Raw genomic sequence first — 18822 nt, forward strand, 5'->3', positions numbered from 1 at the left:
GGAGCAAATTTATAAATATCAACTGACTATTACATATCCATATTTGTGAACTTGAATAAGCTTAATCAAATGTCAAAATTTGGCTATAAAATGGTACTTTTTTGCCTCAGTATTTATACACCCTTCTTGGTAATCAAGATTTGTTTAAAAAGGTTTTAGCTGTTGATTGGAATTGGTGAAAAACAGTTGGATTGGCTAATTAACTCAAACCTCCCAATTAAAATAGTGGAGCTTGGTAGATGATAACACATTTATTCATCAACTCAAGAACTTAAAGCTTCAAGTTCTTCAGAGTTTAAGGTTCTTCAGCCTCTTTTGATCTCTAATAATAACTTGAATATAATAGACTTTTCAGGCTTCTCTCTTTAAATCCCAGTGCCAGATACTCATTTGATTGGCTCTTCCTGCTCAGAGAATAGTTCAATTAGTTTTCTATGCCAATCCCAGAAGTTCTGAAGTTTCACGCTTTCTATCCAACTATTTTTCTGTATGTGGCAGCAACTCCTCTCGTGCTGTTTTTTCCCACTGTTCATGATTGGCTTCACCTCCCTTTTGCTCTGAAGTAATAACCACCATTAGGGATTAGTACATTATCCAGGGCCCTTGTACTATAAAAGTGATGGCCCTCTCCATTACCATGGATGACCAAAAATAGACCACAGTTTGTCTGCCAGGACTTCTCATAGTATTTTTTCATTCTCAAGCTGGCTTTAAAAATGTCTTAAAATTTAAAATGACATGACATAAAATGCCAGTAAAGATTAATAATGGACCTTTGTTAAATATTCTACAAACATTTTCTGGTAGAGTTATCTTCAAGACTTTCAAATATCCTTCATTAAGATAGTTTAATTCAAAATAAAAAATAAAAGTTTCCAGATTATAAGAATTTATCCTAAGACTGAGCTGACATAATAGGATATTAGACCAATTTGTTAAGTTAGTAAGGTTTAAATGACCTGAAGTCATTTGGATGAATGCTGCTCTTAGTGAACCACCCTTTAAGAAGTCACTTTCATCACACAGAAGGTTAAGCAAAGAAAAATCATTTTTAATAGCTCCTAAAAAACTATATTTTAAGAGAAATTCCTTATATGATATAAATGAAAATGTGTTCATAAACGAAAGCACTTTGACAAATAAAAAATCATAGACAAAATAGTATTACCCACAATAAGTTAGAAGTTTTAAACAATGTAGACATTTTAGTGTTTTTAGCTTAAAAAAAAGGCTTATATGAAAAGAAAATAAAAATGCACTGAGAAATATGTCATTTTTAAACATGAAAGAACAAATAGATTTCAAATTCAGATAGATTTTTGAAACGTTTTATTTATATTTTGGTCTTACAAATGATAATTTTTAACTTTACTCTTCTGTAAGAATGTAAAGCACAAAAATTTGCTAAATATCAGATCCACACAAATCCACAAAAAGGTTTTCTGTGTAGTCTTCATTAATGCGAATCTTTGTGTGAATGTTTCACTCTTACCGCAGATCCTGAATCTGTTTTACAATAATGAAGCCATACAGTTTTTATGCAGTGCATTCATTATAAACTATAACGTTTCTATTAAAAGGAAAGCTGGGTAATACAAAAATATGAGAGGATCTGAGAAGCAGGCAATCTGTTGAGGCTTGGTATATCTTATTTGCTTTGTAGTTTTCTGTCTTCACTTTCAAAAAGCACACAGCACATGAGGCACAGTAATCATCTCCCTTATTAACCTCCCTAATTAAAAAATCTGTTGTTCGTAAAACTGGACCAATTATCACAAATTATCATTTGCATAATTAACCACAAGACTATTACAAAGCATTTTGTTAGTGGTATCAACAAATGGAGGATGGAAACATAAAAAATGGGTTTTGTTAAGCTTGCCAACTCCTTACATAACATGGGTTGTGCTGCCACTTCAACTTTTAATTAGATGTTTAATGCCTCACAGTAAAAGACTGATCAATGGAAGACAGCAAAACTAAATTATTTTCTAGGTTCTGTGATATTTCATTTGACAAGGTAACAAAAGGATAGGACAAAATTTAAGCAAGATTTATATGCGTTCCAACTTTTCACTCAGGAATTCTTCTACACTGTCTGTGTTCCATTTGAGGATGCTTAGTTCTTCAGCAATGTTCCCATTGTCGTCCAAAAGCTTTAGCACAGGGTCTGAACCGCGAACATACTACAAAAAAGAGGAATATCATTTTCTGCTTAGAAAGAGCCCTTTCAGTTTCAACCAAAGTCCAAATCAATTCAATCCAGCTTAATTAAATTTAACAGTAATAAGCTTTTAGACATAACATCACAACAGCTCTTAAAGGAAGTCTTTTAGAAAAGAGTGTAATGGGATTTCATCAAAAATGGCAATTAAAAAAAAAATCACATTTTACTTCTGAAGAGAAACACCTGTTGGTATCAAGCAGTTTACTTGGGATTTAAGCTTATTCTTGAATGTAACAAGTACTTATTGCATACATGGCACACTCCAACTCTCAAATGAGTTGAAAATCTAATGAAGGAGGCAGACAAGTTCAAAATATTGAATGAGAATGACTCTTAAGAGCCATGTTGAAATAGGCTGTGCATACAAACTATCAGACAATTCTGTATTGGACTTTCACTAGATTTCTTAAACCAAAGAAAATTTATTCTGTTGTAATTAGTTTATAATTCGGCTGGATTCCTGAAACTTCAGACCTACTAGTGGGTTCCAATATTTCACCAGAGAGCTCTGAGGAATTCTGATTCTGGGTAAATGTGATAACAAACCTGATCCCATTCATTAAGTGATCAGTCTTCAATGCTAAATTAAGGACCATGTAACTAAAAATGCAGCAGTGATGATGAAGGGAGCTGAGAAACTCAGCAATTATGCTTCAGTTTTTCTAGGTCTTCTACAGTTGTGAACTTTAGAGATGGAGACAAGCTCTGATGTGACTATTTGCATTTGGTATATTCTCAACCCGTTTCTGGAATTTAGAAATTGGTCCCCTATGCTAATCAATAACATTACTACTAAAATCTTTTGGGTCAGGTTATCTACATAAATTATTCTTAAAAATTCAATTTTTTATTCAAAAACTCATTTTAGTCCAAAAATTAGAAACTACATAGCCTATAGTTGCAAAAGTGTTCAAAATATCAAATCAAATCCAACAGTGTATAAAGAATTATATACCATGGCCAATTTGGATTTACTCCAAGTATGCAAAGTTGGTACAAAATTTGAAAATGAATTAATGTAATCTATTACTACCAACAGGTTAAACAAGAAATCTTATCCCAATAGATGCAGAAAAAGCATCCTGTCACATGCTACAACATGGATGAACCTTGAGGACATCATGCTAAAGTGAAATAAGCCAGTCATGAAAGGACAGATACTATACGATTCCACTCATATGAAGTATCTAAAGTAGTCAAAATCATAGAAATAAAGTAGAAGGGTGGCTGCCATGGGCTGGAGGCAGGAGAGAGGGGGAATTAGTGTTTAATGGGTATAGAGTTCCAGTTTTGCGAGACAAAAAAATTCTACATCTGTTGCACAACAGTGTGAATATACTTAACACTACTGACCTGTACCCATAACATTTAACTTACCAGTACTGAACTGCACCCTTAACATTTAACTTACCATCTTAACTATTTTTAAGTTTTTTTTACCATAATTAAAATTTTTAAAAGTGAGCAAAAGATCTCAGATACACCAAAGAAGATATACAGATGGCAAATAAGCATGTGGAAAGATTCTCAATTAGGGAACTGCAAATGAAAACAACAATGAGATAACATCACACACTTATTAGAATGGCTAAAATCCAAAACACTGACAATAAGGAATGCTGATGAATGTGGAGCAATAACTCTCATTCATTATTAGTGGGAATGCAACATGATATAAGCACTTTGGAAAATAGTTTAGCTTTGTAAGAAACTGCCCAACACTCTTACTATATGATTCAGTAATCGTGCTCCTAGGTAATTACCCAAATAAGTTAAACGTATGTCTACACAAAAATGTATACAGCACTGTTGCTCATAATTGCTAAAAATTGGAAGCGACCAACATGTCCTTCCATAGGTGAATAGAAAAGCAAACCATGGTATAACAGAACACTATTCATATTATTCAGCATTAGAAAGAAATGAGCTATCCAGCTACAGAAAAGACACAAAGGAACTGTAAATGCATGTTAAGTTAAATCTGAAATCTGAAAAGGCTACTTACTGTATGATTCTAACTATATGACAATCTGGAAGAGGCAAAACTATAGAGACAGTAAAAAGATCAGTGGTTCCCAGGAGTTCGGTGGGGTGTGGAGCACAGGGGATTTTGGGGGCAGTGAAACTTCTGTATGATACTGTAATGGTGGATACATGACATTTGGTAAAACTCCTAGAACTGTATGTACAAAGTATAAGCTCTAATGCAAACTATGAAATTTAGTTAATAATAATGTATCAAATATTGGTTCATCAATTGTAACAAATGTATATCAATGCAAGATGTTAATAAGGGAACTGGAGGGTGGGGGTGGGAGTACATGGGAACTCTCGAATCAATTTTCCTGTAAACCTAAAACTGCACTAAAAAATAAAGTCAATTAAAATATCTGAATAATTTTTAATTAAAAAAAGAAAATGCTGGAAAAAAGGATCACATTAAAATTGCATTACCTTGATTTGTAGTCCTCTGAATAGTCTGGGTTTATCGCTCCTGACGAAAGCTTAAAAGAAAAAAAGATTCAAATTGTTTACTTCCAAATCCAAGCTAGCTACAAAGATCAACACAAAAAGTAGAAATAAACTCAATAAATAAAAAATTAGATCCTATATGGAAAAACCAAGGAAACTAAAACACATATAAAATGGAAAGATACCCCATATTCTTCAATGGGAAGACTAAATATTTTAAGATGTTAATTTTTTCAAATTAATAAAAATCCCAAATTACAATGGGATTTTGAGGGCTTGACAAAATGACAGTAAAACTCAGCTATACGAGTAAATGTTTGAGGGCTTCCGTGATGGCGCAGTGGTTAAGAATCTGCCTGCCAATGCAGGGGACAGCGGTTTGAGCCCTGGTCCGGGAAGATCCCACATGCCATGGAGCAACTAGGCCCATGCGCCGCAACTACTGAGCCTGCGCTCTAGAGCCCATGAGCCACAACTACTGAAGCCCGTGCTCCGCAACAAGAGAAGCCACCGCAGTGAGAAGCCCGCGCACCACAACAAAGAATAGCCCCCTCTCGCCGCAACTAGAGAAAGCCCGCGCGCTGCAACGAAGACCTGATGCAGACAATAATAAATAAATTAAAAAAAAAATAATAAAAGAGTAAATGTTGGAGAATAGTCAGGGCAGTTTAGAAAAAGTAAAATACGGGAGTATCTGTTCAACTGTTTATTAGTATACTATGTGATACTTATACCAGAATGATAAAACAAAGAAACTGATTAGGAAATCTAGAGAGATAAAAACACCTGGATTTTTTAATATGGTAAAGCTAGCAAACCAAAGAGAGAGAGAGAGAGAGAGAGAGAGAGATTATGTGTGCGTGCATCTGGGGGTGTGTGTGTGTGTGTTATTCAATAAATACATTTGAATATCTATTGTATACCAGATAGCAGATATAAAGCTATATAAAACAGACAGGATTCCTGCTCTTATGGAGTTTATAGGCTGGTGAGGAAGAAAGATGCTAAACAAGCAATCCCATCACTGATAATTTCAGTTGTGATAAGTGTTTAAAAAAAAAAGATTCAGAATACTACCACAGCACTTAACACAGACAACTTGGAATATGGAATATAAAATTCTTCTCTTATGCATGATCCTAAAGAAAATGCTTTATAGATGTGCCTATATAAAAATGGACACTCAGTACAGCAAAACACTACTATAAACAAAGTTAAAAGTAAAAATGACATACTGGGGAAAATTATCTCTTACACAGTATGCAAGAGAGCTTCTATTAATAAGAAAAAAAAAAATACTAGGTACTAGAGAAATGAACTAAGGACAGGAACATGTAATATACAAATAAACAAATGGTCACTAAACGTTTGAAATAAATGTTCAACCTCACAAATAATCAAAGAACTGTCAAAACAATGAGGTAACCTCATTTGGAGTGGCAAAAATTAAAAAGAATATTTAAGGTTAGAGAAGGGGTAGAGACGATTTTGCCGGGGCTTAGTTGTGGGAGAAATATAAATGGACACATCCTTCCTGAAAGGTATTTAGCAAAATGAACCAAAAGTCTTAAAACGTGCATACTCTTTAGATCTGCAAGTCTCTTTCTAGGAACTTCTTTATTCTGAAGAAATAATTACACTATAATGCAAAGATATATAAGATCCTGCTAACCAAGTCTGGAGATTTGAAAATAATCTAAGTGTGTAAAAGGCTATTGGTTAAACAAATTAACATGGACCACTATGAAGTGCATCCAATCATTTAAAAATTATATTAATCTGTATTTAGTGATATAAATGTAAACTCATATATAAAGGTTTATAGATCAGTTTGTTCCCCATGGTTGTTATAAAAAGATGGATATATTGTTTTATATATTTACACTAATGTTTTTATATATTTATCCATAAATATATATTTGCAAAGGAAAAAGCCTAGAAGCATTGAACGAAATCTTTAAAAAAATTAAGTGAGAAAATATAAAATACTTAGCACAATATACCTAACAGTTCAAAACAATAACTATTATTTTAATAGTGGTTATATCTGGAGCATAGGGTTTGGGGAAGTTTTAAATAAATGTTTTCCTTTTTGGGTTGTTGTTGATCTACATTTTACCAAGTTTTTAGTAATGATCACGTCTAATTGTCCAAGTTAAAAAATTTTAGAATACATTTAAAAAGATAAATACAAGTGGGATGTTTCATTTGGATACCTTAAATGAGGACAGTTCTTAATTCCAGTTCTGTTATCATTTGCATCAGACTCTAATTAGATTTTATAGTGACACACGTGCTTTTGAGAATTTATTTTTTAAACTTAGAATTAACTAGCAATAGCACGATAGACATGTTTCACTATGAAGATCTTTATACATGTGCATCTAGGACAACTAAACAAAGATTAGTAAATGCTTATTCTTTTTAAGGTTCTGCAGGCTTGTTGGAAGACACTCAGATATCCCATCTAAACTTCTCCTACTAAATTTAGTTCAAAATAAAACTGATTATATTATTCTGGCTTATTAGAATATCTTCTCTATTAACTTCATCCTTTAAGAGTTGTCCAATACTCCTGAATCTCCAAACAAAAATGAGCTTATGATATGCTGTTGCATTTTATAACCATTCCTTTGGCAAATGCTATATGCACATCTGTGCAAAGCATCATTTAATACACAGTGTGGTCACTACTACATAAGAAACTTCTCTGGAGAAAAGAACTATTCTTAAATATTTTTTTTGTATCTATAACAGAACCTATAACTTTCTGTCATTCAGAAGATTTTTTAACAGGCCGGAATGAGGGAATAAATTGAAAAGAAATATTAAGATGAGTCACTAATGACTATCTTCATCAGTTCTTTTCTCTTCTCTCTGCTATGTATAAATCTACAAGCTCCTAATTTTGACTGAGGGGAATATCTATTAAATACCCTGTGGTAGCAAATCACATTTTACAGGCAGTAAATTAATCTTTTAAAATATATTTGAATACTTACTATATACACATGGCACTAGGATAGGCTATATGAGCATATAAGAGACTTGCAAAAAAGACTTCAGAGTAACTTATTTTTCTAGTTTACTTTCTGCTGTTTTAAAAATAACTAAGTGATATCAGTTTGGAGATTCCTAAAGAGATTAATTCAGTCACTCTATTTCAAGAAAATGTTCTTATGCCAATTTAATTATTTGTCAATTACTAAGGCAGATTTGTAAATAACACTTCAAAACGATCAAATATGCAGAAATGATTAGAAAACATTAAGTTTAACGTTGAATGTTTCAGTTTTGTCCTCAAGATTCTTACCAGCATGTCATTTGTGTAGCTGCCTAGGAGACCTTAGAGCCAAGTTTTGCTATATACACTGCTTAGAAAGTCATGGTACTCTTCTTATAAATCAGAGGCTCTTCAAAGTTAACTATGAAGAGTATTAAAAAATAAAAATCTATCTTCCTCCTCATTCCAAAAAGAGGATAAGTGGGGATGAGGGATAATAGAAAGGATATGTCTTGAGGTCAAAGAAAAATGTTTGAACTATGTTATTTTCAAAATCATAAACAAGTGAAAATATACAGGCAAAATACACTTGGCTAGATCTAACAATGTACCTTTGGTCACATTACAAGTAGTCATACAATGTACTCTACTGGTTTTAAGATTTAATAAATAAGGGCTTATGGCAGGTACAATTAAGATTTGTGAATTGCCACATAAAATTACATGGAATGATAATTAGATGTTTCCCCGTTGAGTAGAAATAAGTATATTTGAATCAGAATATAAACAAAAATGTCATATCACACCCAGAAACGACAATACAAAGAGAAGAGCAGCAGCAACAAAAAACAACAACAGAACTGAATTCTCAATTGTGCTCAGTGAAAACTACTGGGTATCGAAGAGTATTTCTAAAACAATATTTACTTACAAACTATCTGGAGTGCAAAACCATAAGTCATTTGGGTCCTCCCAACAAGACAATTTAAAAGCACTTAAAAACGTTCAGAGAACGGCAATTTAAATAAGAGAATCTGGGGAGACTGGAGGTACAATAAGGAAGACAAAACAAACTAAAAAGATTATGACTTTTCAGATAAGAATAATAAAGTCAGAAAAGGACTATTTGAAGACTATAAATTCATAAAGGCTATATAACCAATGTAAACACAGGCTTTTCACCAGTTTCCCATTTGTCAAAAGTGGAGCCACCTTTGAATTAGATAAATTTAGCAAATCCATTCATTCATTCAATAAATATTTGAATTCCTCTTAATGTGAGGTGCAGTGTTAGAAAGATTTGGGATACATTAGTGATAAAACAAATTTAAAAATTCTGGGCTTTAAGGAGTTCCTAGTTTGGTAGAGGCAGAAGACCAGTAAATTAAACAAGTACATTACAATATTATGTGGGAACTGCTATGGAACACAAAGGGGAGGGTGTAAAATTCTGTCCAAAGCCAATCCCAAAATAATGCTTGAACTAAATTTGGAATGAATAGGGGTTCGTCACAAAAATGGGTAAAGGCATAAGTCAGGAAGAATATGCAGTGTGTGCAAAGACTTAGAGGTCAGAGTTCAGAGAACTGCAAATAGTTCTGCACATAAACTAGATATGTGAACCTAGAAAAGAGAATCCATGTCATGATAGGTCCTGTATATGATGCTGAATTTGACATTTATATGTGATGGGGAACTACAGGTAATTTTAAATAAGAGGGTCACATAATCAAATCTGTCTTATGGAAAAGGTTTTTTTTTTTGGTAGTTGTGTAGAAGAGAGAATAGAAGAAAAGGGAAAAGAGACACGCAGGCCAGATAATACGTAATTAATCCTTCCAGATACAGATGCTAAGGGGCTGATTAAAATCATAGAGAAGGCCAAAGATATGAAGGTTTATTAAGGAGGGGGAAGAGACACAACTTGGTGACTAACTGGGTATAAAGTGTGAAAGAAATATTGATCATGACTCTCGGGTTTCATGCTTATACTTTTGCTTGATGATACTGCCATTTGTGGAAACAGGGAAGAAGATGGTATACTTTTATCAGAGAAGAGGATTAATTTAGTTTTTGAACATGCTGGGTTTAACGCCTCTCTACTAAAAATGTAGGCCACAATCTATAGGATTGTTACAAATGTAGACTCTGAGGATGCAAACAAAATTTACAGAATTACACTCTGCATTTTAACAAGATCCCCAGGTGACTTATATGTACAATGGTTTAAGATACTATGAGACCATGCAAGTGGAAACATCAATTTGCAGTCAGAAATATGGTATCTAAAAAAAGAAAAATTTAAAGATACAGATTGGGAGTCATCAGGTGAACACTGCAGTTGAAACTGAGGGAGTGGGACATCATTCAAAAGAGTAAGAAAATAAGAACACAGACCCTAACTAACACCAATATTTGAAGTGTGGGTGGTAGATGAGATGCCAGGAAAGGAGAATAAAAAGACCTGTTCACACAAGTGAAGGGAAGAGAGTTTCAAATGCTAGAGTCATGTTATCTCATTTAATCCTCAAAACAGTCCTATAAGGTAGATATTAACCGATTTTACACCACCTATTAACCCATTTTATAAATGAGAAAACTGATGAAGATAGTGCTAATGAATCAGTATTCCTTCCAGCAAAACTCCAAGGTAGCATCATAATCCTAGGCATCACTACCGGTCAACCAAAGTGGGTACGAGAGGCAAAAAGCTATTTGCTCTCAGTTCTACATTATTTTAAAATTCCTTTCTGTGTCTGAAGGTTTATGATTCTAATACAGAGGGTGGCAAACTATGGTCCATAGGCCATATTGGGCCTCCCTGATTTTATAAATAAAGTTTTATTGGAACACAGACACATGTATTCATTTAAATATTTTCTATGGCTGCTTCCATACTACAAAAGCAAAGATCAATAGCTGCAATGGAGACCTTGCTGCCTATAAAGCTGAAAATCTTTACTATTTGGACTTCTACAGAAAAAGTTTGCCAAGACCTATAAAATTAGGGAAAATTTATATTTTTTGATAGAGACAGACTACAGACATATCCTTATCATGGTAAGACTTATGCTTGAGAAGGAAAACATACTTACTTAACATCATTACTTTTGATGTCAACACAAGTGATAAAACACTAGGTCCAATATACAATGAGAAGTTTTTATACATACTGACTTTCCTACTTAACCATAACATGGAAAACAAAAGTATTTTAGGAGGTATACCTGGAATTAGCTAAGGCATATGATCTGGGACTATTTTTTTCATAAACCCTGAGTTATTTAATGTGGATAAGACATTTCAAATTTTAAATCCTTCTCTCTTCTGGAATAATTTAACATTAATTTTTTCTGACGTTTTATGATGTGGCTAATTTAAATTAAGTAAACTTAAAAAAATGTATTACTTTCTCATGGGCTCTGAAAATATTGGTATTATATACATAATTATATTAAATATGGTTATGGACTGTGGAATTAAACAATCTTTTTAATTTAAATAAGCTTGTACTAATTAAATATTTATACATAGAATTAAAATCCAATGTCTCAAAAGGAAAAGACAGTATGACTACAAATACCCACCAGTTTGATAATTTAACTATACATATATAGTTAAGTTGTAATCCAAGGATTAATAAACTACGCTCAATCTTTTAAAGACTGAACTAGCAACTGCAGAAATTATTACCATGGACATAAGAAAACCTGATATCACAAACAGGAGGGCTAACTGCAAGCTATTCTTTTTTTTTTAAATTTTATTTATTTATTTATTTATTTATATTTATGGCTGTGTTGGGTCTTCGTTTCTGTGCGAGGGCTTTCTCTAGTGCGGCAAGTGGGGGCCCCTCTTCATCGCGGTGCGCGGGCCTCTCACTATCGCGGCCTCTCCCGTTGCGGAGCACAGGCTCCAGACGTGCGGGCTCAGTAATTGTGGCTCACGGGCCTAGTTGCTACGCAGCATGTGGGATCTTCCCAGACCAGGGCTCGAACCCGTGTTCCCTGCATTGGCAGGCAGATTCTCAACCACTGCGCCACCAGGGAAGCCCTGCAAGCTACTCTTGACCTCGTGAAAATCTGAGTCACAAAAGATTATGAATAAGACAAGTCAGTAAATATGAATAATGAATATAATTAAAAAGCAAATGCCAAAACTTTTTAGGAATAAGAATGATCACATTATCATTCAGAGAACTGATATAAAAAAAGCCAAACAACTCTGGTACAATACTGAGTTTAAGTGTTTGAGGCAAAATAAATCATACAGAGTAAAGAATTTTCTCCCTAAGCAGAAGTGGATGTTATATTCTGTGCTACATCAGAATATGTGCTTATTCTGACAAAGAATGTATTTAATTAGATGTACATCTGCTCTGGGTCTCATATAAAATGTCCCCAAGTCCCCAAGTTGCAATCCAAGGATTACATTTCCGTGCCAAATGAGCAGTATTTTATTATAAACAATTCTAGGTCAGCAATAAAGGTAATGTGCTAATACAGGCAATTTTTTAAAATACTAAATCCAAAAAATTCTCTTGCCATTAAGTAAACAAGGCAAGAAATCATGGAAAAGGCAGCAGAAACAAAAACAAAATAAGGTATATAAATAGAGCACTTTTGTATTTTAGTTAAAAAAAAAAACAAACCCAGAAAACAAAAAAACATCTTCATTACCTTCATAAAACTGATTTTCAGCTGACATGCAAGGATGGAATAGAAAAGCTTTAGTCCAAGTCTTTTTGGAGATACAGAGCTCCACTACTGTTTGTTGTCAACTAAAAGAATACACTTTCACAATTATCCTTTCACATATTTATCTTTAATTTCTGTGAAGATACACAGGATGACCTCCTGTGTATGATGACCTGATGACCTCCTGTATGACCTCCTCTCTTCTACACCTCAAGTTCTATGGTAATTAATTTTCTTCTTGATGGTTTGTTATTTTGTACACGTCTACTCTCACTTAATGCAGTTGTTCCTTAGGAGTTTTATATAAATGAGTTTACATTAAAAATGTTATTTAGAAGGATTACACTTCCACCTGGTAAAAGAAAGGCTCTCATAAAATTGGTACTTAGGAAAGTCTCTTCTTTTAAGAAAATAATCACCTCATCATGTGCTGTATTTAAATCTAAATTTCCTATTTTATGCTTGCTCAGAGTCAAGTAACTTAGTATTCAACAATTATTATAAAACTCCACTCCCATGAAGACAAATGTAGAGAAAATTCACATACTGTTGAGAAAGTATAACCTTAAATATTCTTATTCTTGGGAATATTTAATGAAATTATTTTTGTGAAATGTTGATTTTAAATTATTAACTTAAATTTTACTAGAGTTGATTTTATATACCTTGGACTTGAGGGAACCTCCCCAATTTTCATCCACAGACTTCAAGAATAGCTCCTGCATACAGCTGCAAAAGGAAAAACAGGAGTTTAAAAAACTGGTTAATATTTTAAAAATGTAGTTATAAAATAAAATTTCATAGCACAAACATTACAGTTAAGCAGATATATAGATCAAACAAATGCCAGAAGAGAAAATGGAGGCCTAAGGGTATTAAATAGTCGAGGAGTTCAAGCCCTACATGGAATATTCTCAAACTTAGCCAAAAAGATTGAAGAAGATACGGAGACTTGACGATGAACTTGAATAGGTAAGCTGTCCTAGGAGTTCTTCACAAAATTTTAAAGACTTCCCACAGGTTTTTTAGGATGCTAAGCTGAACCCAGGTATGTATCCATCTATTCAACATAAATAATGAGAATTCTTTTTGGTTGCTTTTAAAATTAAGTGACCAATGTTTTAAAATTAAACAATACAAAAACCCAATACCTTTAAAAAGTAATTAGAGTACTATGTAAATATATTACAGAAAAGCCAGTAAGATCTCATTATAAAGAACATAAATGCAAATATTTCCCTTAATGAAATTCAGCTGAAATGGTAAACACTGCTTCTCTAGCTACAGAACCTGCATGTTCTCTTTAAAGTAAAAGCTCATTATAAAAAACTCAAATGCAATTTTTTTATTGCAATGAATTTGGCTGAAATAGATTCAGTAGTAAACATCACTTTTTTTGTGGAGGCAGAGCCTTGCTCATTCTTCTGGTAGTGACTTGGGAATGCTGTGACTCCGAGAAGGCAGGCAATCATAAGAACATACTATATCCATTTTATTTCTTCTTAGCTTTTAGACTTTTTTAAAATTGTAGGTCCAAGAGCTAAAGATGGATTTTACTTTTCAAGTTCTAAAATGGCACAAAAAATCACATGCACTATGCATGTTTATTTTAGATACTTTGGAAAACACAGAAAAGCACAAAATAGAAATTTAAAAATCACCTTAATTCTAACTCCTCTCAAAATAATGACTTTCAAAAAACATTTTGGTGATTGTGGGCTAGATCAATAAAGTTCTTAAGTTTTTGAGGGGCACAGATACTAAGAGTCTGATGGAATTTGCTTTAATTCAGGCTACTCATGGACTGTGAAACCACTGATGGATTTCAGATTAAGAACTCTGATGATCTCTAAGATTTTTAAATAAGATTTGGTTAATCTTGGTTAGACACCTCCCACCCCCCCAAATCTTTAAAAGTATAAGCCCATATTACCAATGAGCTCATGAAAAGATGTTTCACATCTCTAATCATTAGGGAAATTAAATCAAAACCACAATGAGATACTACTTCACACTCATTAGAGGCTGTTATCAAAAAAACAGAAAACAACAAGTGGTTGGCTAGGATGTAGAGAAAATTGAATCCTTGTGCACTGCTGTTGGAAATGTAAAGCAGTGCAGCCACTATGGAAAACAGAATGGTGGTTCCTTAAAAAATTAAAAATAGAATTATATGATCCAGCAATTCCACTTCTAGGTATATGCCCAAAAGAACTGAAAGCAGGGACTGGGATAGTTATTCATATACCAATTATTATTCCCAATAGCCAGAAGGTGGAAGCAACCCAAATGTCTATTGACAGATGAATGGCTAAACAAAATGTGGTATATACATACAATGGAATAGTATTATTCAACCTTAAAAAGGAAGGAAATTATGACACATGCTATAACAAGGATGACCCTTGAAAACATTATGCTGAGAAATAAGGCAGCCACAAAAGGATAAATACTTTTTGATTCCACTTATATGAGGTACTTGGAGCAGTCAAATTCAGAGACAGAAAGTAGAATGGGGACTTCCCTTGTGGCACAGTGGTTAAGAATCCGCCTGCCAATGCAGGAGACACGGGTTCGAGCCCTGGTCCGGGAAGATACCACATGCCACGGAGCAACTAAGCCCGTGTGCCACAACTACTGAGCCTGCACTCTAGAGCCCGCGAGCCACAACTACTGAGCCCGCGTGCTGCAACTACTGAAGCCCGTGAGCCTAGAGCCCGTGCTCTGCAACAAGAGAAGCCACCGCGATAAGAAGCCCACGCACCGCAACCAAGCGTAGCCCCCGCTCACTGCAACTAGAGAAAGCCCGCACACAGCAACGAAGACTCACCGCAGCCAAAAAGTTAATAAATAAATAAATTTATTAAAAAAAAAAAAAAAAAAAGAAAGTAGAATGGTGTTTGTCAGGGACTGGGGGGCGAGGAGTGGGGAGTTATTGTTTAATAACTGTGTTTCAGCTTGGGAAGATGAAAAAGTTCTGGAGATAGATGGTGATGAAGGTTGGACAACAATGTGAATGTATTTAATGTCACTGAATTGAACACTCAAAAACAGTTAAAATATTTAATTGTATGTATATTTTACTAGAATTAAGAATATAAAAAATATAAGGCCATATTAAAATTTGGTTATTAGATTTATCTTTTATTTCCAAGTTTATGATCCCTTGGAAACTCTAAGTGGAGATTCCATTACCTGGAAATACGATGGCATTTCTCTACACCACTGTTTCCCAAAATTCTTCATATCATGACACATTGAAAACGGTAATAATTGTTTGGAGCACTGGGGTAAAAGGAGGTGGCTGCTTATAACTGGAGATGACTAGCCTGGGGGCCCCTGCTCACCCCAGTCTCCATTTGATTGTCCCAAGGACTGAAGGATTCAGTATCCTAGCACACTTGTAACCCATTCTCTGCACCACAAAACACGTTAATTAAAAATATTAGAAACCTATTCTTTAATGAATAGGCAGCTCAGATATGAGCTCCTCAAGGAAAATTTTTGTTGACCTCCTACTCTCTTTTAGGGACTTTCCTAGTAAACGTCTTGTAATTCCCCCCAGAACTGGACACAAAGCTGTTGTTCAATATGTGTGTGCTGAATGGACAGAACTGTTCATTTAACGGAATTAAATGACTTTTTTCATCGTGTAACTTTAAAAATATTTCAAGTTCCTTTCACATACTTTGTAGATTATGCTTAGTTCCAGTCCAGGGTAAACAAAAAGAAAATTTAACTCAAAGCTGCCTAACATTATTAAAGTCAAATTCTAAAAGCATTAATTTGTGATGCTAGCTTGGCATTTTATTTATGATTTGTAGTGTTCATAGGAAAACATTTGTTTTTCGTGGTGAAAAAATATGGTAAATTAACTACAAATTGTGGTAAATTTTCAATGCCTTATAAAGTAATCATAAGCATCTTTGGCAACACATACATTCATACACAAGGAAATATATGTTACTTAGAATTTATCAAGGGCATGAAGTATGAAAGGATTAAAAAAGGTTAAAACTTGAAATTTCCTTGAATTTCACCTTTAGCATTTTTACTTTTTAAAGTAACATCACTGGCATACAAAAATGCTGACCTTCAAACATTTGTGGAAAAATAACAAAAGAAGAAAAATCAAAGCAGCAACAAGTTATATAACGTTTATATAGCAAGCTTATATTTTTGATCCCAAGTTGGTAGGCCTCTTTTCTATATGCATTAGAGAAGTCTTATTTGTATAGACAATCTAACTCTAGGCACTATTCCATTAGGATCATATTATACTAGCCCAAAATAATTTAAATGGAAATATACAGATACCTTTAGAAAAATATGAAAATGATGCACAAAACTGAATTTGCCCCTTGGGAATTCACACCTATTTCCATATTACTCATTACTGCTAGTTTTCCTAAACTTCTCATAGTGTCCTCTGGGTGGGAAGTAGAAATATCTAACTACTTCAGCTCTATAACTAATTTACCTTATTTGTAACAGGGTTTTTGAATATGCTAATTTCGCTCTCATTTAAAAATAAGTGATTTTTAATTTATTATTCTTAAAATAAATTTCAGCTTTGTAGTTAGCTAATTTTTTTGCAATTAAAAAAATACATTTTAAGCATTACCAAGATTATTATTTATACCTATCTTAATATTAAATTCTGTACAATTCATATATTTTCCTAATATTTGGGGACAATGTACTCCCTTCATTGTTGAAAGACTTCCCTGATAATTTACTTTTGGAATATAATGATTTTTTCCCACCTGACCAACCTCTTGTTATAAAATTTTAGTAAGGCTTATAATGAGGTTTTCCCATATAGAAAAAGGCCAAAACCTTTATTTTGTGGTGATAACTTTGCTATAAGTCTAACTATGTTGCTATAACATGGATCAGATTAACAGCAAGACAAAAAAATTGGTCTATGCTGTTTTCTACCAGATAGCTAGATTCCTAGATAAGTTAATTTATAACACCAAACAATGGCAACACATGTGAGTTATGTAAATTTTCTAAAGAATTTTTTTAAGGTGTTGCATTTGTTAACTTTTACTGCCACCATCATACCACCACCATCACAACAAATCTGTAAACCTGGTCCAAGTCAGAAATATTCTACTACTTTCCAATATTGAGCACTTAATATATTTTTGTTGGTGATGACATCCACGGCTCTGAAGAAACATGACAGTAAGAAAACCTTGAAATAACTAATTATTTAAACTAAGTCAAACTAAATATCAAATTTTCATACAGCATGGAATTGTTATATTAAACAAGGAGGCCATCACACTGAGGTGGTTCTAGGGCATTAGCAGCCTATATAACCAAACCCAAACCTAAGCCTATAAATGGTTCAAAGTTAAGAAATAAAACCTAAAATAAACAATCACAAACAGCCAACTAGGCTTTCCCAAAAAAGGCAACCACTTAAGCTATAGCCAATCAAAAAATTTTCTTGCTTTGTTTCTGCATCTTCTCCATAAGTTTTGTCCCTAATTCCTGTTGGTGGGGCGCTCCTGACCACTTCTAGTTTGGTGTTACGCAATTTGAATTGATTTTTGCTCAAACTATTAAAAATGTTCATATACCTCAGTTTATCTTTTAAGGTACAGTGAAAAGAGCTTAAGTTATAAAACCAAATGTGTATGCGGGTCCAATTCTGGTTCTGTGACTTACAGGCAGCAAGTCATTCTCTTTGAGCTTCAGTTTACTGTCTGAACAAGAAATATTCCCTACCTTCCAGAGTTGCTAAAAGGAGTTAAAAAAAAAAAAAAGACAAAAACATGCAAAAAGCCTGGATTCTTTAGATGCTCAGTAAGTAAGAATAGTGAATATTATAATATTTTCTTTCACACTATTGGTTATGTTTAAGGTGTGCACCCATTTTCACAGAGCTTTAGGTAGCCCTGATAGCCTATTCAGGGCTATCATTCATTGTTCCTCTGTTATTAGAATAGCCACTTCAAAATTTCTCAAGCTTTCAAATTCAAATGACCTTAGAGCAGTGTTTTCAACCCTTACTGTATACCTGGATTACCTGAGAACATTCTGAAAATTACTGATCCCTGGAACCCACCCCAGTCCAAGTAAATCAGGATAGTTGGGTTGAGATCTAGGCATCAGTATTTTAATTAATATTACTACTTTTAAAGCTACCCAAGTGATTGTAAAGGGCAGCCAGCGATGCCTTGGACTATACTCAACTATTAATGAGGCAAAAATTACAAAACAATCAAACAGTAGGCTTTTGCTCAAGAGACTAACCAAATTAATTCTAAAAGGTAAACCAAGTAAACACTGACCAGAGCAAGACAAATGCTGCAATACTGTTTTTCTTCTCATATGAAGTATCGCTTACAGTCATACATTCTTATTTTTGAAATCCTCTTTTATTTAAAGCAAAACTTTAGAAAAAA

At 33.7% G+C, this 18822-nt stretch overlaps 1 protein-coding gene across 2 annotated transcripts in view; it reads right to left on the minus strand.

Annotated features, from left to right (window-relative positions):
* Nucleotides 1–1312: 1312 nt before the first annotated feature.
* The window catches only part of SELENOF (selenoprotein F), a 37498-nt gene continuing 19988 nt past the window's right edge, over nucleotides 1313–18822 (minus strand). The window contains exons 3-5 of one of the 2 annotated variants that reach the window (XM_068540240.1): nucleotides 13066–13129; nucleotides 4682–4731; nucleotides 1313–2186 (exon numbers count right to left, since the gene is read on the minus strand). In XM_068540240.1, coding sequence (XP_068396341.1) covers nucleotides 2055–2186; nucleotides 4682–4731; nucleotides 13066–13129 — 246 coding nt within the window. In that variant the 3' untranslated portion in view covers nucleotides 1313–2054. The remainder of the gene's footprint in view (nucleotides 2187–4681; nucleotides 4732–13065; nucleotides 13130–18822) is intronic. The other variant, XM_068540241.1, reaches the window with a different exon arrangement.

Source organism: Eschrichtius robustus, chromosome 3, assembly GCF_028021215.1.
Source record: "Eschrichtius robustus isolate mEscRob2 chromosome 3, mEscRob2.pri, whole genome shotgun sequence".
Lineage (NCBI taxonomy): Eukaryota > Metazoa > Chordata > Mammalia > Artiodactyla > Eschrichtiidae > Eschrichtius > Eschrichtius robustus.